The sequence below is a fragment of the Nerophis ophidion genome, linkage group LG05 (genome assembly GCF_033978795.1).
Source record: "Nerophis ophidion isolate RoL-2023_Sa linkage group LG05, RoL_Noph_v1.0, whole genome shotgun sequence".
In the NCBI taxonomy this organism is placed as follows: Eukaryota; Metazoa; Chordata; class Actinopteri; order Syngnathiformes; family Syngnathidae; genus Nerophis; species Nerophis ophidion.
The window spans coordinates 51479288-51500194 of NC_084615.1; the positions used below are offsets into that span (position 1 = coordinate 51479288).

At 38.8% G+C, this 20907-nt stretch overlaps 1 protein-coding gene across 1 annotated transcript; it reads right to left on the minus strand.

Moving 5' to 3' along the window:
• Positions 1 to 5951: 5951 nt before the first annotated feature.
• LOC133553361 (LON peptidase N-terminal domain and RING finger protein 3-like) lies at positions 5952 to 19945 on the minus strand. The gene is made up of 12 exons (XM_061901473.1): positions 19191 to 19945; positions 16934 to 17052; positions 16735 to 16857; positions 16466 to 16582; positions 15511 to 15721; positions 15382 to 15442; positions 15167 to 15281; positions 14321 to 14442; positions 12011 to 12169; positions 11763 to 11925; positions 11542 to 11691; positions 5952 to 9396 (listed from the first exon to the last, which is right to left on the minus strand). The coding sequence occupies exons 1-12, from the start codon at positions 19876 to 19878 to the stop codon at positions 9211 to 9213; spliced, it is 2214 nt and encodes a 737-aa protein (XP_061757457.1). The 5' UTR covers positions 19879 to 19945; the 3' UTR covers positions 5952 to 9210.
• Between the last annotated feature and the right edge of the window lie 962 nt (positions 19946 to 20907).

Below are 20907 nucleotides of genomic sequence, written 5' to 3' on the forward strand. Positions count from 1 at the left end.
CAAATACAAATCGAATCGAATACGTTGTGTGATTCAGAATCAATTATCTATTTATTTTTTAAAATCAATCCAACAAACCACTACACAGCAATACCATAACAATGCAATCCAATTCCAAAAACCAAACCTGACCCAGCAACACTCAGAACGTCAATAAACAGAGCAATTGAGAGGAGACACAAACACGACACAGAAAAAACCAAAAGTAGTGAAACAAAAATGAATATTATCAACAACAGTATCAATATTAGTTATGATTTCAGCATAGCAGTGATTAAAAATCCCTCTGACATTATCATTAGACATTTATAAAAATACAAAAAAAGAACAATAGTATCAAAGTGGCTTACACTTGCATTGCATCTCATAAGCTTGACAACACACTGTGTCCAATGTTTTCACAAAGATAAAATAAGTCATATTTTTGGTTAGTTTAATAGTTAAAACAAAATACATTATTGCAATCAGTTGATAAAACATTGTCCTTTACAATTATAAAAGCTTTTTTTTTTTTTTTTTAATCTACGACTGCTCGCATGTCAGCAGACTGGAGTAGATCCTGCTGAAATCCTATGTCTTGAATGAATACAGAATCGTTTTGAATTGGAAAAATATCGTTTTTGAATCGAAAATTTAATTGAATCGAAAAAATCGATATATTATCGAATCGTGACCCCAAGAATCGATATTGAATCAAATCGTGGGACACCCAAAGATTCGCAGCCCTACTACATATATTTCTATATGATGCTGGATAACACTCTGGGAGCCCTCACTTTTTTTCCCGGCTATTAACCGCCAACCGCCCTGTTGCTGTAGGGTGGAGAAGCGTTACGACACACATTTTGGAAATAACATTATTCTACGTGCGTCGGCTAATTACAAATATATTCCACAACTCCAAATATGTTTTTTTCAAAGCCTGCAATGAAGGGAAAGTTTAGTGATGAGCAAAAACAATTCCAGGAAAAGTTGGGGATGCAATATTTCTTTGTTGAGCACAGGGTCAGCCCGACGTGTCTTATTTGCATAGAGAAAGTTGGAGGAATACAATTTGAAACGTCATAATACAACTAGACATGCTAAGGAGTATGCAACATTTTTTTAAAGAAATATTTTCTTGCGGCCCAGCCTCACCCAGACTCTGCATCCAGTGGCCCCCAAGTAAATTGAGTTTGAGACCCCTGATTTATATATTTGTTTTATAACATAACACATAATATATTGTATAATAATAATAATATAGAGTATGCTACATTACATTATATATATAATACTATTACTTATATATACTTATATTTATGAAAACATATATATATATATAAAAAACGGAAATGCTGATTATCGGTCCTGCTAGACACCGAACTCTATTTAATAATACAACTCTAACATTTGACAACCAAACAATTAAACAAGGCGACACGGTAAAGAATCTGGGTATTATCTTCGACCCAACTCTCTCCTTTGAGGCACACATTAAAAGCGTTACTAAAACGGCCTTCTTTCATCTCCGCAATATCGCTAAAATTCGCTCCATTCTGTCCACTAAAGACGCTGAGATCATTATCCATGCGTTTGTTACGTCTCGCCTCGACTACTGTAACGTATTATTTTCGGGTCTCCCCATGTCTAGCATTAAAAGATTACAGTTGGTACAAAATGCGGCTGCTAGACTTTTGACAAGAACAAGAAAGTTTGATCACATTACGCCTGTACTGGCTCACCTGCACTGGCTTCCTGTGCACTTATGATGTGACTTTAAGGTTTTACTACTTACGTATAAAATACTACACGGTCTAGCTACATCCTATCTTGCCGATTGTATTGTACCATATGTCCCGGCAAGAAATCTGCGTTCAAAGGACTCCGGCTTATTAGTGATTCCCAAAGCCCAAAAAAAGTCTGCGGGCTGTAGAGCTTTTTCATTTCGGGCTCCAGTACTCTGGAATGCCCTCCCGGTAACAGTTCGAGATGCTACCTCAGTAGAAGCATTTAAGTCTCACCTTAAAACTCATTTGTATACTCTAGCCTTTAAATAGACTCCCTTTTTAGACCAGTTGATCTGCCGTTTCTTTTCTTTTTCTTCTATGTCCCACTCTCCTTTGTGGAGGGAGTCCGGTCCGATCCGGTGGCCATGTACTGCTCGCCTGTGTATCGGCTGGGGACATCTCTGCGCTGCTGATCAGCCTCCGCTTGGGATGGTTTCCTGCTGGCTCCGCTGTGAACGGGACTCTCGCTGCTGTGTTGGATCCGCTTTGGACTGGACTCTCGCGACTGTGTTGGATCCATTATGGATTGATCTTTCACAGTATCATGTTCTCATATGTTCTCATAGTCATCAGTATCATCAGTATCACAGTATCATGTTCTCATAGTCATCATTGTCACCGACGTCCCACTGGGTGTGAGTTTTCCTTGCCCTTATGTGGGCCTACCGAGGATGTCGTAGTGGTTTGTGCAGCCCTTTGAGACACTAGTGATTTAGGGCTATATAAGTAAACATTGATTGATTGATATATATATTAGGGCTGCAAATCTTTGGGTGTCCCACGATTCGATTCAATATCGATTCTTGGGGTCGCGATTCGATTATATATTGATTTTTTTCGATTCAACGCGATTCTCGATTCAAAAACGAAATTTTTCCGATTCGAAACGATTCTGCATTCATTCAATACATAAGATTTCAGCAGGATCTACCCCAGTCTGCTGACATGCTAGCAGAGTAGTATATTTTTTTTTTAAAGAAAGCTTTTATAATTGTAAAGGACAATGTTTTATCAACTGATTGCAATAATGTAAATTTATTTTAACTATTAAAAGAACCAAAAATATGACTTATTTAATCTTTGTGAAAATATTGGACCCAGTGTGTTGTCAAGCTTATGAGATGTGATGCAAATGTAAGCCACTGTTACACTATTGTTCTTTTTTAACATTTTTATAAATGTCTAATGATAATGTCAATGAGGGATTTTTAATCACTGCTACGCTGACATTTTAACTAATATTGCTACTGTTGTTGATAATATTCATTTTTGTTTCACTACTTTTGGTTTGTTCTGTGTCGTGTTTGTGTCTCCTCTCAAGTGCTCTGTTTATTGCAGTTCTGAGTGTTGCTGGGTCAGGTTTGGTTTTGGAATTGGATTGCATTGTTATGGTATTGCTGTGTAGTGGTTTGTTGGATTGATAAAAAATAAATAAATGTGTGTTGTCAATATTCAGTGTTTTGTCCTTCATAGAAAAATAAAAAATGTCATTTTGTTGTTTAAGGCGGTCTGTTATAACGTTTTTAGCATTCAACCATACATTATTGTGAGGTTTTGTATTAGTGTTGCGAAAAATCAGATATACCGGCCCCCACTGCCCCCAGACACATTTCTCAAAATTTGGCCCCCGAGTCAAAATAATTGCCCAGGTCTGTCATAGAACATAAGTGCATAAAGACAGTGAGATCACATCTTAACGGACACACTCATCAACTATTGCAGGCCCAATGCTTTTGATTGATTGATTTGTTGATTGAAACTTTTATTAGTAGATTACACACGCTAGCATCATATTGTGTGTTGTAATTCATCTCATCGGGTGTACCCCGCCTTCCGCCCGATTGTAGCTGAGATAGGCACCAGCGCCCCCCTCGACCCCAAAAGGGAATAAGTGGTAGAAAAATGGATGGATGGATGGTTAATGGGTAATATTAACCTTTTTGAGTAACAAATGAACTAAAAGCGATCGTCTAATGATGTGTGAAAAGATGTTGAAAGTTTCAATGTTGACCTCATTTGCAAAGTAAAATCAATCTTTATTTAGATTTATAGACATAATATATCATCTCCTCCTTTTTTTAATTTGCTTATGTTTATCAGGAGGCCATTGTTCGGCCTGCAGCTTGTTTTTCTTATTGGCCTCCTGCGTATTGTAAAAATCAAATTAATAAAAATGTTTTTAGCTATCATGGTTTTTTTCAAAGAGTGCTGCATGAATTGACCTGCTTTTAACGATTTAATGAGCAAAATGCAAAGGTTTGGACACCTCTGATGTATATTATGTATATGATTCATATGATTTATATGCTGAAATCTGCCAACAAAATAAGCCTATTGGAGTTTTGTTAAGGCTGTTATGTCATTTTGTGTCATGCGTTATGATTTTATTTTATGTTATGTTTGCTATTTGTTATGTTACGTGATACTGTATATATGATGATTTTCACCTTTTTTTCTGTAACTTGTCATAAGGTTTTTTCTCTACCCGTCCATGCTGACCTACTTTAGCAAAGCGTTCTTAAACTCATATCACTGAACTGAACAACAGAGCGGTCAGAGCGAGCGTTTAGGATATTGTTTTATAAGAGTTGTGTAAGAAGCTGTAACTTGATGCCTGATGTCCTTTCTGCTGTGAAATGTCAAAACAAGTCCAGAGCTATTTGGCTGCTTCTTTGCCATACAAGCTGTGTAACATTATTCCCTGGCAGGGGGACCAAAGTTTGTGTTTTTTGGGACTTTTTTGAAGATGTTGTGAGGATTAACTGGTTTGGCAGTCCAGAGAAAAAGTAGAGGAAAAACCGTGACACGGAAAAACATAGAACAAAGAGAGACAAATGATCCCTAATAAACGCCCGGTACTTTCCAAAGTTGAGTATATAACACCATGAAACAAATGCACCATGAAACAAATGCATCCGGAAATTGCTCCACATTAAAAATGCTGCAATCACGTAAAAAGCTCAAAATGCCCTAAAACACCTGCAGGAGAAAACGCTGCAAGTTCACAGAACAAAACAGATGTTAGCCAGGAGGTGCCAGACCTTAAATATACCTATCTTTAAACTGATATTAGAAAAATCTACATTTTTATTTATGTGTTTGTTAAATACATCCAGCTGCACTCGGGCGGAAGGCGGTGTACACCCTGGACAAGTCGCCACATCATCGCAGATAGACATTCAAACACGTATTTTTCTTAAAATCTGAAAAATATTACATCTTAAGTCTTTAAGGACGACAACCTTTTAGGTCTGACGACCCCTACCAGTCTGGCTAATTCAGTTTGGTTAAACTTTAATTTAATCAACATTTTCACGAGGCTATGAAGCACTCTTTAAACATCTAGATTTAGAAAGGGTTACAACACCACTTTTGAACTTTTTACACTTGTTCCCGTAATGCAGGAGTGTCCAAAATCTTCAACCGAGGGATGCATACTGAAAAATCAAAGTACATTTTCTTTCTGCTAACAAGGTAAAACCAACCCTTTTATTTCATGTATGCTAAGAAGTTACTGTACAGGTATATGTAACCCTTTGGAGTTAAGGGTGGTTTTTAACGCCTTTACTAGGGGTCCCCTGATCCGATATTGATCCGATGTTTTTATAAAAAAACAAAGTATCGGATTATATTGGCTTGCATGTCAGTTGTCCAATAAAAGCGTGTTTACTTTGCAAGGCTGGTCAGCCACTTAACATCTAAATGTCCTCCAATAAGCACAAAAGTAGGTATTTGTATTTTAGTCAAGTGATTCAAAAAAGGCAAACAAGGTAGGCTTTAGGCTAGTAGGAGCTAACATCTACACAACAGCTTAGCACACAAGCTAGACATTGTAATGAGTGTCCTTAATTTAATAATATTGCCGTCTAAAAACAGCACATTAGAGTATTTATTGTTGGTGGTTTTTGGAGAGCTTTATGGGCGACATAGATGACTCCCATCAGCTGCAGTGTTAGCCCCCCAGTACTTGCCTTATATTACACATTAGAATGCATTAAAGACAAAAACACTGTTCATGTCTTACATAAGGACTGTAAATGGTTCAGAAAAGTTCAGTTCCCCTTCAAGGAAAAACGAAAATCTTTGAACACGAGACGCTGCATCTCAAGGCAATAGCCCAAATAAATTGAAATTGAAAGAAAAGTGCAATAAAAGTGACAACAATGACAAAATCGTAGCGAATACCATTGATGACTCAAGTTTTATTTGACAACAGAACATGAGTAGTTGTTTCATGAGTTCAAGAAAACCTCATCTGTATATCCACACTGTCAGATTGTCCTATTAGTTGTATTATTATCATTTCAAACTTCTCTCCCAATATTATACCGTTTTGCCCTTTTTTCCAATTTGTGCGCTTTCATTTTTCTTGTTTAATTGCATTCTTACAATATGCCAACTCTTGATTTTTCCTCTTGTTGCATCACCTGTGCAAAACATTCATAGAATAAACCAGATAATTAGAAATAGACGTATTTATTGTCGTATTGCTAGTTGGACAGTACAAGTACATTTATGATGACTTTCATTGCTACAAAATGACAATTCTGACCTCTGAGGATTCAGTCTGAGACAAACAGATTCATAAAAAAAAAAAACAGCAAAAATTCCAACGATAAGTTTGTGCAATAAGCTTCTTTGAACTTTACGTCCAGTCAGTTTATTGGAAGAATTGTTTGATATTTAAATGTGCTTATATTTGAGTCTGATGAAAAAGCAATGCTCAAACATGAAGCTACTAACACACGCACGCAAGCACGCACACATACACACGCACAGCACTTAGCTTAATTTAACATTAAACAACAGAGGTAATCAATCATCAACTGTCGACTTGGTCACTATCCACCTGCAATTCCCCATCTTAGTAAACTCCACTGTAAAAAGATGTTTAACTTTTTTGACATCTACATTAAAACTAATGCTATTTTTGGACTATTATCGAGATGACCACAAAAATAATGGAGTTATTTGCTACAATTGACACCATGATGCTTCATCCCACATTCGCTCATGCTCCATTTTCTACTTATTAACAGGAAGAAGTCCAACATAAGGCACTAGAACTTCTGTCGTTAGAAAAGCCTTCGTTTTCAAAACTACATGTCAAACTTCACAAGTAAAAACAAAAGCTACGTTGTATATATACTGAACTACTGTTGTAATTATGATGCATTGAGTGAATTGTCCCTTCCGAGTTCTACACGGCGGGTGTAATTATATTTCCCTTTTTGTTCCTAACATGCGACGATGCTTGAGAAGAAAATGTCCCCAGAAGGAAAATATGAATACAATTGAACCAAACACCAAAGCTTTGTCTTTTTGCAAACAAAGCAAATCAGTGTAATACCTGCTAACAAAATATAAAATATAATGGTACTTTGAGATACAAGATGTGTCTTGGCTGATCCTTATACTTTAAGTTACAAGCAAAAATCAAGAGTTACTGGAAGATCCGACCTTTAGCTTATAGCCCCCCCCCTAGGAAGAAGAACATTTTTCACCCCCCCCAACACACACACTTTTCACCGTGACTATAAATAGTATAATTTGTCTATAAAATGAGTATAACAATACATCCGCAAAACATTGTAAAGTTATTAACATTAAAGAAACAACACACCAGTCATTCCTCGTCCCCTGGTACGGTTCTTCGAGTTCACACGTCCCCCCCAGCTGCCCTCCAGGGAGGCCCTCGACACTATTTAAGAAGGACTGGCTTATAGCCAGAAATGGACATAACTTTTTTTCTACAACCATTGGAAGAAAGAAAGTGTGTGTGAAGGACAGTTAAAATATCTAAACGGCAGACATTTAGATTTTGGAGAAGCTGCTGATGGTGTGTTTGATGGAAAAGCAGCTCTAAGGAGCATACAATATCTGATACAAATTTGGTATTCTGTTTAACAGACACGCAAAATGTTAAAATTGTAGTGTTTTGGGGGATAAGATTTCAATACATTTTATTGGACGACACTGTTTCGTAATACAAGCTTTTCGAGCTGCGTCACAAAACCAATTGAACTCGTATTCCAAGGTACCACTGTATATATATATAATACAAAAATATTTAATTTCATTCTAACAATATGCCAGTAAAGTGGGATTCACTTTGGATAGCCCTGCACTAATGTAAGTAACTCACACTACAACATAAATGGTGGTTAAATCTGACATCTCAGTACTATTGCATATGAAGTAAGACAAATGATCATAAACATTATAAAACAATAATTATTTAAGTTAAACAAATTCAATCCAAAGCTACTAGTGTACAATTTTTGGACAAAGCGCTAACAGTCACGGACATTTACAAGATGTCTGTGGAGATTGTCAGTCAGTTTGTGTGATGGTAGTCCTCAAAAACTTAAATGGACTCTTATCTAAGTGTGGCCTTTCCTTACTTATGTCTGGTGATAAGAAGCTTGTGGAATGAGACAACCTTCGGGAGAAGCAATGTCACAAAATTGCAAAATGGTGCCAACTTCCTCCTTGGGTACAAACGACAACGGCAAACCTGGTATGACTTTTGTGACATCTCTCCACCAAAGATTGTCTCATTCCTCACCAAGTGAAGAAGCCTTTAGGAGGAGAGGTCTTCCACAAAGAAAAAGAGCCCCTCAGATTTTTGCTGCTGACTTCCACAAGGCATCACACTTTTCTCCAAAATATATTGGTGGGAATTTTAAATACATTTTTCGGTTCTTGTATTGGAATTACAAACATTTTCATGAAAATATGTTTTCACATTTGCAGTTAAATGGAAGTAATTTCTTAAAAAGACATGCGCTATGATTTTGTTTTAAGGCCTTTGCCTGCTGTGTGGAAGTACGAAATGAACGCTGAATAATTTCTGCTTTGTGAAAATCCAAAAGTGAATTTGTGCTCAACTTTCTCTGCATGACGGCTAATGTTTCTAGGTGGCGAGCACAAAGAAATAACCCTCGAGAAAATGACAAAAAAAATGTAAACAATGCCACTGCATGCATAAATAAGGACACAAAATAAATAATAGAGAAAATAATGCAAAACGCCAAACATCAAAACTGCAAGAGACAAACGTGACGATTGGAGGAAGATAGTTGCTAATTAATATGACGTCACTTCTGTCACTTAACTGCAGTGGGTGTAAAAAAATCAAAGTTTGGTCTCACGTAAATACACAAAGTGTGTTGTGTATGTGTGTGTGTGTGGGAAGGGGGTGTACCTGCTTTAAAGCTCACCTCCAATCTATTTCGTGTTTAATCTGATATATGAGGAAGAAAAAATTGGAGGACCCTCAACAACAATGTACAACCTTGTCCATGGAGGCACATTAGCATCATGATAAGAGGATGGATGAATGATGAATGGATGAATGCGGTTTTGCGCATGGCGCTACAACGAGAAGGTGCCAACACATCAGCTGAATGGTGACTGTGGGGCTGGGTTTGGGTGGGGTCTATTGTGACCGCTGGCCCACTGGGAGGCCCCGATGTATGCTCTGGGCCATGAAAAGCAGAACCTTGCGGATGCCGCTCAAGCGGTCCTTCAGAGATGTGATGGCCAGGAAGGGTAGCTGGGCTCGACCTTCTAATGGAAGAACAGCAAGTAACCACCAACACCATGACGGACCGTTGGGACTGGCCTGTGAGGGGCAAGAAGAGAAACATTGTGGACATGTGGACGTTTTCAAGTGTGAGATCTTTGGTTTAGAACACACAAGTCTTTTTTGTGGAAGTTTAGTAAAGAAAATTAACCATCGATTCATGCATTCGTTCATTTATAAAACTTACCATTTTCTTTTCAACATAACATTATAGTTGAACAGGTTTATGTCGACAGCCCTCAGTCTGGCTTAATGAGGTCGATATAACCAGATGGTAGCCATTGCATGGACAATTACTTGTGATTTTGTCCCGAAACATAAGATAATGAGTGATCATAAATGTTTTTTATTTTTACCTTTTGTGCATATTTCTTTGTGTTTTCATATGCTGTGTTATACTGCTGTGCTAATTAGTTTATATGTATTCACTACAATAACAATACAGCTTTCATCCCATGGCTTACACTGTAAAAAAAAATGTGTTGTGATAGACTCCAGGTTAATACTGTCATGCTTTTACAAAGTAATGAACTGTTTAGACTTAATTGCTTCAAGTCATGATTAACCAATCATCTACATTATTAAGCAAAAGCCATAAGGGGTCATATTATGATTTTTTTTGACATTTAAAACACTTCCTTGTGGTGTACATAACTTGTAATGGTGGTTCTTTGGTAAATATTTTACATACAAATTGTTTTACAGATCATCTTATAGCCGCTTTCTGACCGTCTCTTTAAAATGCGCTGTTTTGTGGGCCAGTCTGCCATTTTGTAGTTTTTAGCAGTACAAGTATAAGTTAGAATTATACAATACTTTTTATTAGAAATGGCAACAGCACCAGTCTGCCCCACAACAAGAGGATAAAAAAATATAAATAATTGATTGAGTACAACTTCGGACAAAAACTGAAAAGAGAAAGCCAGTAACGTGGTGGGAGTGGAGCTAGACTCTCTGGCGGTGGTGTCAGAGAGGAGAAGTCTAGCAAAACTCCTAGCCATTATGGACAACACCTCCCACCCACTACACTCGGACCTTGCAAAGAGAATGAGCACGTTCAGTGGAAGGCTCAGACTCCCAAAATGTAACACGGAACGACACAGGAGGTCCTTCATACCGACAGCCATCAGACTGTATAAAGCATATGTTCCTTGACTGCACTTAAATGTAGAATATATGCATAATATATTTATATTATGCATATATTATATATATATATATATATATATATATAAAATATATGTTATATATTATTATTATTATCGTTATTGTTTATTGTGAGCAAACTGTGGTGCTGAATTTCCCCCAGGGATCAATAAAGTACTTTCCATTCTATTCTATTCTATTCTAAAAAACAATGTCAGACTCCCGCACAGCTCTTCGGGTAAACTTCATGGCAAAATACGTCAGGTTTGGAAGGCGGCAAAAGTGTTTTGTTAATATCTAAACCACACCTCCATGGTTTAGATCAATGGAAAATCCTTTGTCACGAATACCTATTTTAATTATGTTTCTGGACAAAATCATAAGTAAATGTGCAAGCAATTGCGATTTTTAGTTTAGAATATGTCGACAACCGCTGATATCGAATAATATGTATCGAAAAACTGTTCCTTTGGGTGTTGAGGTATGCAGTAACTTATTTTTCCAGAACATAATCAAGTTTTAATTTTTCTATTTATTCTGTCATGCATCCAAAAAACCTTCCAAAAAAAAATTCTCCTTGACTGAGGTCACTCATGAAGTGTAAAATAATCAGTGGTTATCACTTAAAATACATCTAAACACGATTAATAAACATAACTGTATTTTTTTAGTTTACTGTACTACCGGTACTATGTTTTAATCCTTTGGAGTCAAGAGTAGGACTTAACATTCTTTTGTATTGACCTTTATAGTATGTTCACCCATTCATTTTCTACCGCTTGCACCCGGGTACAAGGCTTTTTGTGTAACTGTACGGTTACTATTTAAATTTTTACATTCCATAATCATACTAAAATTAGAGTAGGGATTTTATTACAGTAAATTCTCTTACATGATTGAAAAAGTTCTTATAATTCAGAACGAAAGTAACAATTACAATGTACTAACTATGTACACGATGTTGGTCATCCAGTTCGAGGGACGTCAACATTAACGTGTTTCAAGGCAACCCTTCATTGGTTGTGTGTGTGATCATACCTGAAGTTCAGAGTCTTTTTCGGGTATGGGTCCAAAATGGCCCTCAATACGTTCCTTCTGCTCTGCCTTCAAAGAGTTGACCCACACCAGAGCCTGCTCATACACGGTGTCATGCAGCGACTGCAGCTCCCCCTTCGCAAGGCCTTCCACCTACCAGTACACGTACCAACATGGGTTTAATCCTCACATCAACTAATCACGTCTCCTTTCACCCTTTTTACCTTTATGTCCTCCAAGTATTCAATATCAGCCGTGTTGTAGCCGTCTCTCTCACTGTGCTGAATGACTTTAAACCTCCGCCTGCCGATGGTGTCCACGACTGAGCGGCCATCAGCGAAGAACTTCGAGTCACGGATCTCCAACAGGCACCCGTAATCTGCAAACCTTGTAACAAGGAGGCAAGAATGAATATCACACCGGTGGGACATGTGGGTGGAAAGCCACATGTGTCCTTCTGCACTGCACTGACCCTTTTAGGTCGTCTCCCAGGCACATGCCGAAGCAGTTGGTTCCCGTCTCCATGCAGCGGCGAATCATCAGTCGGTAGCACGGCTCGAAGATATGCAGCGGACAAGGAACAGTGGGGAAGGCCATGGTGCACACAAATATAGGCACGTTGTTGTTCAGGCTGAAGAGAGACAAAAACATCTTTGTGTAATTGACTCCTTTGCATTCCTGTCAAGGTGGAATGGAATCTCACACGCCATACCTGTTTATTTTACAACAAATGAAATGCTTTATTCATCATACTTTTGTCACGTGAACAGCTATCTCAAAAAGGGTTGTGGGGCTAGAGTGCATTTCAAAACGCATGTCTTACAAAACTATGCAGCCCTATCAAGGTCACCCACATTTTGGGTTTCATAACTATTACAATTCACGCAAATGGCACATTTAGCTGAAAGAATATGCTTTGGACAGTTGTTTTCACACATCCAGACAATAAATAAATTTAAAAAAAGTAGACAAATCAAATACTTGTAAGGTCATCAGTATGGGGATGTAACTTTACCATGCAGGCAAGTGCAATTCTAAGTACTGTTATACAAGTTCACACACACTCCTGAAAAGCTTTGCAATATGATATGATATGTGAAAGGAAGTAAGACCGGTACATCAACACATGCTTCCATTTGACTCAGTATTAACAACAGGTAAAACGCTGGTTAAAAATAGGCAATTATACAACAATACAGTTATGTTACAGTTATGTAACTACACACCTCTTAGACTGGGTGACTGATGTCGACATAAGTGGTTATTGACATAAACAACACACGCTTTTGTTTGCATATTTACTTTGTCCAGAGTCATAAGTCAGAATGAGTGATCATAAAGGATTCTTGGTTGTTTAGGCATATTTGTATTTAGGTTTTAGTGTTTTCAAGTGCTATTTTATAAATGCATCCGTCAAAGCTTCTGTGCTAATTTAGTTGTATATTTCGAGGACAATGACAAAGTTTTTCATACATGCATCAAATATTTAAAATAAATAAATTTTGTTAGCTGCTACTGTGTAATCTAGGTTAATACTGCCATTATTTTATTCAGAGGCTTATTTTTCACTGAACAGCATGTGCATGTTTTACAGTTGTGTAAATAGTACAAATCATTGAGTGATTGAAGGGATGGGAATCTTTGGGCACCTCATGAATTGATTACGATTCAGGGGCTACGTTTCGATCATAAATATAGTAATTTTTGCATTTTTAATGATTATACTGTATATAATTATTAGATTTATATATTAAAAATTAATTATTTAATTTAAAAATAATACTACGTATAGAAAAGCTCTTCCTTTGGGTGTTGAAGTATATGGTAACGTATCGCGTCATTTCCGGTTTTTGGATGTGATCACAAACAGCAAAGATATAGATATATACATGCAGACTAGATATGTGAGCACTGTTGCAGCCTGCTGAGTAAAGTGCCCATGTTGCGTGGAGGCGCTACCTTTCCAGAGTGTTGTGAGCTTCTTTCGGCTTTTAGCACACACACATAACACACAAACACGCGCATTAGCTTTGTGTGTGGTCAGCTAATGATAGCAATATAGCAAAGTTTACCTATTAAAGTAAGCTATCATTGAATGTATAGCCTGTTGTAAAAACAACAAAAATGCAAATTGTTAGTTGCTTCTCTTGGGACTATTTGTATGTGTTTGCACGCCCCCCCTGGGTGTACTTGTTTAAAAGACAACAGGGAGTGATAAGAAACCTAGACAAATTCCTCAAACCGACAAGCAATATTTAATTTAATATAATTAGTAATTGTGAAAAATATAAACACTTTAAAAATATATATGTTCTTTTTAACCACTAATGGTAAAATAATTTAACATATTTAGGTGCTAAAGGCTCGATTATGCCTCTATGCATTTAGCTTTTTATCTTTCTTCTTCGCAAGTTAGCTATGGCAATGGAACAGATGAGGGTTCTGGCGCTGAATCTAATCCAATCGTGACAAAACTCACTTTTGTTGCAATTATTGACCCACAATCCGAGGAGAAGTCAATGGACAACTAGCAGAGGACGTTTGTTCCACTGGTTATAGTTATTTATTAAAAAAAGATGTTTGCTCAAGCCTTCTGGCGTGTGACACTTGATGCCTTACGTGAAACGTTCTAAGAGTTCATTGTGTCAGTGGCGCGACTGTGGGTCAGTGGGTCAAACGGCAGCATGAGTTATGTCAGCGGCAAACATGAGTCACAATGTAAGGATAAGATAAAAAGTATCATGTGAAAAAAGAGGAAAGTTCATTTGTTGTAAAAACTTACTTTGAAAGCTCAGCCATCTCCTCCTGATGGATTTTCTGTCTTTCCACAAGCTCAGATGGAAGATACTTTGCGATCAGGTTCTCCATTAGGGCAGTCTTGCAGTACTGTCTTTGAACCAGGTACTATTGAAGGGTAGAAACATAATGATGCTTAGTTTGGGTAGCAGACATAATAGTAACTTGAATCAATAAAATATGTAAGATAACAGGAAAGTTAATTTTTAAGGCTTAACATTTATTGCATGATAGCAGGAGTGCACAAAATGCTTTTTTTACCTTCATAGCAAAAAACACAACTAGACAAGCCTTGGGCCTTGTCATGGATTCCACAAATATTCAATTTCGCTGTCAGGTGACCATACTAAAACTTTCATTTATTTACCTTACATCATAACTTCACACTGATGCCACATGCATCAATAAAACTAGTAATCTCTTTTATTTCTACCAGTCAATTACAAAAAATGCTAATATAACCACAGAAACATATATATGTAATGTGGATATATCACATACATTTTGTACTCTCTTGATGAATTAGAGTTACCAATTTTTGAGCAAATAAATGACGTGCATTCAAGTTAAACATTTTTAAAATATTCCTCTTTGACATGCTGACAATAAAATCGGATTGTAGTGTTTTTTAGTTAATTCAAATTAAGTAAGCGTGATTAATCGCAATTAATCAAAATTCAAATGTGGGGTGAATCTAATTTTTAAAAACTGATCATTTGACAGCACTAATATAAATGTAATGTAAGAATAGTATATTAGATTGGTAAAATTATTAAAACAAATCATGTGTAAAAACTTTGTGGCGATAGTAGACATGTTGTGTATCTCGTACCTCAGACAGCTCTTCTTTACAGAGTGGACACTTTGGGTTGTGGTCCAAACATCTCTTGAGACATTGAAGACAGAAGGTGTGACCGCATGTCGTTGTCACTGGTTCATAGAGAAATCTGCAAAAAAATAAAATAAAAATACAAAAGACATGAGTTTCCACTTTAGCAATTAATTAGTTCATTGTTGCGAGTTTCTAGGATAAGTAGGACACCTCACCTCATGCAAAGAGAACATTCCAGATCTGTGGGGTCCAAAAGGTCTTTCACCTGTGCTGGCTCTAAAAGATTGGAGGATTCTTAGTCTGGCACTTTATTCGTAGTGTAAATCTATATTAGATATGCTCACCACACTTCTGTCTTTTTTTATCTTCTCTCCTTCCCTCTACTTCCTCCTCCTCATTTACGCTGCTGCGCTTCCGTTTGAGGAGAAGACATTGATAAAGCTTCCTGTCCTCTGGCTTTCTTTGAACTTTGACCTCGTTGCTATCTGAACCCCCGTCTTCAGGAGCGGTCGTGGCGACATTGGACACAGGTGACAGCGGGATGGGGTCAATAACCTGAGAGAAAAAAGTGATATGAATAATAGGGGAGTTTCTAATAATAAAGTATGGGATTATATGGGCTTGCATGTAAAATCTCCAACATAAATGCTCTGTTACAAGCAGTCCTGCAGTGTGTATACTTATGCAAAGCTGGTTAACATCTAAATATCCTCCAATAGGCTCACAAGGTTGGTCTTATAAAAGGTAAATGTGGTAAGTTATAGGCTACGAGGAGCAAGAGGCCATACAACAACTAAGCACACAATAGCACATAATCTAGACATACATAATACAGTAGGTGTCCGTAGTTTAACATTATTGCAGTATAAAATTACTTACAGATGCAAAAGTCTCCAAAGCTAAAGCATATTAGAAAGTATCCAGTAACAAGCGTGTCTGCATCATTTAACTTAACTTCCTCATTAACCTAATTCAATTAATCATTGAGTCCACTAGGTGTCGACACCGTACTTCAACATAAAGACAACATAAATCAATTTCAGACGGTTAATAATAAATAGGTTACAATGTTTTTATTATTACTATTTTCTCTCTTCGACCAATTTCTTTTGATCAAACCTTTTTTAAAAGTCCACACTATAAAATAATGATAGTATGTATGATTCGTGCTAATATCATATCAGGTCAATGTTGCTATCTTCCTATACTCAAGGCTTGAATATTGGTAGTGAAAAACTTGTATTGGGAACCCCTATTGATTACACTTCACAGAAGGACAGATGGGATGATGCCTCTTACTTGGGATGGCGTGCTGATGCTGTTCTTGATGAGACCTCTAGAGGGCAGGAAGTTGGGGAAGTCAGCGATGTGTTCAGGGACCTGATTGGTCACTGGAGTCAGGAGGTCACTAAGGAGCTGGGAAAACAATGACTCATTTTATGATAATGTACACTACTTGTCACACTTATATGGTATAACAGTACAGAAAGGCGTATAAACGCTCTTTACAAATATAATAATACTGTTGCACTCAGGCTTCAAATGTGTATGAAAGCAAACAGGGATACCTTGTTAGCCTCGTTCCTGGCCAGTTTACAGTGAGGCTCTATGGACAGACATAGCAGGTACTCTCTCAGTGCTTCCTCAGTTCTGCCCAGTGAGACCAAAGCCTGAGCCTTGCGAACATGACCCTGATGACATGAAGATGTCATATGTGAGAGTTCATCCATGAATGATCAAATAAGTAAACATATTGTTGGATCGTACCTTGGACCACAGAGGCGTGAGTCTGCAGGCCATTTCTGCGTCCCTAAGAGCCATGTTGTAATTTTTCAGGCTGGAGTGGATCTGGGAGCGGTTACTGAAAAGTATGTGGTCAGTGGGTGCTGCAAGAAGAAAGTAAAAAAGAAAGCTATGATATAAAATTTTATTAAAATAATACAAGCAGTAATTGGTGGCAATCATGTAGGTAAGAATAGACTAATTAAGTGAGCAACCTGATTTGACTGGTATGTACCGAATTTCATTATGTTCAGATTTAATAGCTGCAACTAATCCATGATTTTATGTATTTTCTCAAATATTTTAAATAATTGTCTATAAATTTGCAAATATTTTCATTTGAATGTGAAATGTAAACAGCAGTTTCACATGTAATGTCTTTTTCACAACCTGCGCAGCAAGAATTGGCTTGCTGTGTTACGTGAAAAGCTATCTCAAAAAGGGTAGTGGGGCTAGAGTGCATTTCAAAACGCACGCCTTACAAAACTGTGCAGCCCTATTAAGGTCACCCACATTCTTGGTTTCATAACTATTACAATTCATGCAAATGAAACATTTAGCTTAAAGAATGTGCTTTGAACAGTTGTTTTCACACATCCAGACAATAAAAAAAGAAAACAAATCAAATACTTGTAAGGTGATCAGTATGAGTATGTGGATGTAAATTTACCATGCAGGCAAGTGCAATTTTAAGTACTGTTGTGGACATTCACACACAATCCTGAAAAGCTTTGCAAATTTCAATCTGCATTGCCTCGACTTCTCATGAAACCCACATCCATCTAACTCACAGGAAGCAGCCTTATATAATGCTTATATGTTACGTAGTCACCAAAGTGTTGAAGAAACCTTTACATACGCAAATTAAAAGGTCAAGCACAGAACTATATTTGATTGAAGCGCCATACTGACCAAAAATAAGAAAACCCCATTTTTTGAGATATTTGAAATTTTGACCAAATTGTTCAATATCAGTGATATAACAGACATATTTCATCAACAAATGAAATCTTAGTTCTAAGATGCTTGTTGACTCCCCTTCAATGATCTAATTGATTTTGAAACTGGTACCAATGGTGTGTGTGAGGAAAAAAAGGTCTGACCACCTGGGGATTAGTTTTTGGGTGCCACCTGTTGTTTAGTGTGCACACATCTCTATCCTTAAATTGAGACTTTCTTCTCGGGAGAAAAAGGCCATCTTAGAATTTCCATAGTCTAACTAATGGTAAATGGGTTGTACTTGTTATGCTTTTCTACCCCTTTTTAAAGGCGCCCAAACCGCTTTGACAGTATTTCCACATTCGCCCATTCACACACACATTCACACACTGACGGTGGAAGCTGCCATGCAAGGCCGCCTTGCTCACCAGGACCCATCAGGAGCAAGGGTGAAGTGTCTTGCCCAAGGACACAACGGATGTGACTAGGACAGTAGAAGGTGGGGATTGGACCAGTAACCCTCAGATTGCTGGCACAGCCACTCTACCAACTTCACCACGCCGTCCCCCATCCATTGTGTTGATTGTAGGGAAGTCATGCGAATATTCTAATCTACCCAGGTCATTGTATTCTCAAGGCATTGAATCGATCATAACAGGACGGTACAGGTCGCAAGAGCTGTCCTCTCCAGTCTTAGAAATGATGAAGCCTGCCTGGATGGGAGTACAAACATCTTCTCAGACCACTTAAGCGGTCAAGTTGCGATCACTTCAATGCCTTCAGAATTGCAGAGAACTTATTAAGTGATCAAGGCCAGGCAGGAGCTGAATCTCCAAACCTGCCTGGCCAAGAGGAGAAGAATGAAGATTTGCCCTGTGCTTCTGTGTACTTTAAGCAAGCTGCAAGTTTTTTTTAGGGCCAAAAAGTTTATGCCCAAACTCAATTTCCCCCCAAATAGGCCACTAAATAGCTGCATGCGTCCAGAGGTTTAATTTGGTTATATCACCAACTATTGCCACGTCTGGTTGTCGCAGTTGGCACCACTGAGTGTGTATTTCTAGTGGTGACCTGCAATAATACCCTTGACCCACATTTGAGTCATTCTCACATTACACAATGATGGAGCCAGGGGGCGGTTACACACTTACGCAATGTTTGGCCCAGTGGCCCAGCCAACATTAAGCTTGTTATCCAACATGTGGAGACCCAGTCGCTAAACACACGCACACACTAGCGACGCTCCCATTCATTGGTGTGCAATATAACATCCATAATTAAGACAAATTACAAGCAGAACACCTACCTATGAGGATGGCTTGGTTGTATTTCTCCAGAGCTGCTTGCATCTTCTTCTCCGCGTACAGGCAGTTACCCTCCCGCCTCAGCCGGCCGGCCTGCTGCGCCCCGGGGAACCACTTGGCCAGCAGGTTGCAGAGGACCACGTTGACCCGGAAACTGTGGACGGCTACTTTGGAGCTGTGCCTACATGTTTTACACACAATCTCCTTCTTGTCCCTCTCCAAACACTTCTTACAGAAACTGTGTCCGCACGGCAGAGTCACAGGCTCAAACAGCGAGCTAAGACATATCCGACACGAGAAGTCTTCCTCCTCGCTACCTGTGGCTCCGACAACGGGGCTACTCGCTGCCGTTGCCCAGGCATTCGTGCCGCCGCCCTCCGGCTTGTTCATTGAGGTGAGGTATTCGATAAGGTTGTGCAGGTGTGCGGGTTGTAGTCTCTCTATCTCTGCGGCTTGCCGGTACACCTCGAGAGCGTCGGCGAATTTCCCCCCGAAAGCGAGCGCGTCAGCCCGCTTCACCATCAACTTTTGCCGGCTCTCTCCGACGCCGAAAGCCGCGAGCTGGCACTCGTAGATATCCGCCGCTAGGTCGAAGTTTTTCGCCCGGAAAGCCTCCGTGGCGAGCTCCAACATGCTGTCGCTCTCGGTCTCCATGGCTGGGGTGTTGATGGAGCTTTGAGTGTGGAGCATCCCCGCTCGTGTTAGTTCGGGGCGGGAAGCACGAGTGACGGACACCACCCAGCACTCATAACACTTAGTGTGTTAGCGAAGGAGGGGGCGGGGGTGTGTTACGTAAAAGTTGTATCACGTGACGCTGATCGGATGTTCTCATTGGGCAATTGCTGGGGGAAACGGTTACAAAACAATTGACCATGTAACACTTTCAGGACAGGACAGCAGCCGGTCTGATCTGCATGCAGATATCGGTATCTCTAGAAGGGTCACATAACACAACCCTCGAGTAATTAATTGCTATTTTTAGATTTTGTATTGTTCATCAAGTTTTAATTCATTCTGTCATACCCCCAACAAATCCTTCCTAAAATAACTCTTCTTGAATGAGGTCACTCATGAAGTGTAACACAATCAGTGGTTATCACTTAAACGACCTCTAAACACCATTAAGAAGTACAACTGTGTTTTGTTAGTTTACTTTACTAGGTTTTAAACCTTTGAAGGACAGGGTAGAAGTTTACATTGTTTTATGTTGACCTTTACAGTATGTTTCACCTAAAAACTGCTTGTTGCCTCATTTGGTTTCTGTAAGGTCACTCTTTTAATTTTGACATTACATAATCACACTACAGGGCTTCACGGAGGCAGAGGGGTTAGTGTGTCTGCCTCACAATACAAAGGTCCTGAGTAGTCAGGGTTCAATCCCAGGCTCGGGATCTTTCTGTGCGGAGTTTGCATGTCCTCCCCGTGAATGCGTGGGTTCCCTCCGGGTACTCCGGCTTCCTCCCACCTCCAAAGACATGCACCTGGGGATAGGTTGATTGGCAACACTAAATTGGTCCTAGTGTGTGAATGTGAGTGTGAATGTTGTCTGTCTATCTGTGTTGGCCCTGCGATGAGGTGGCGACTGGGCCAGGGTGTACCCCACCTTCCGCCCGATTGTAGCTGAGATAGGCACCAGCACCCCCCGCAAGCCCAAAGGGAATAAGCGGTAGGAAATGGATGGATGGGATGGATAATCACACTACAATCAGAGTTGTTTTA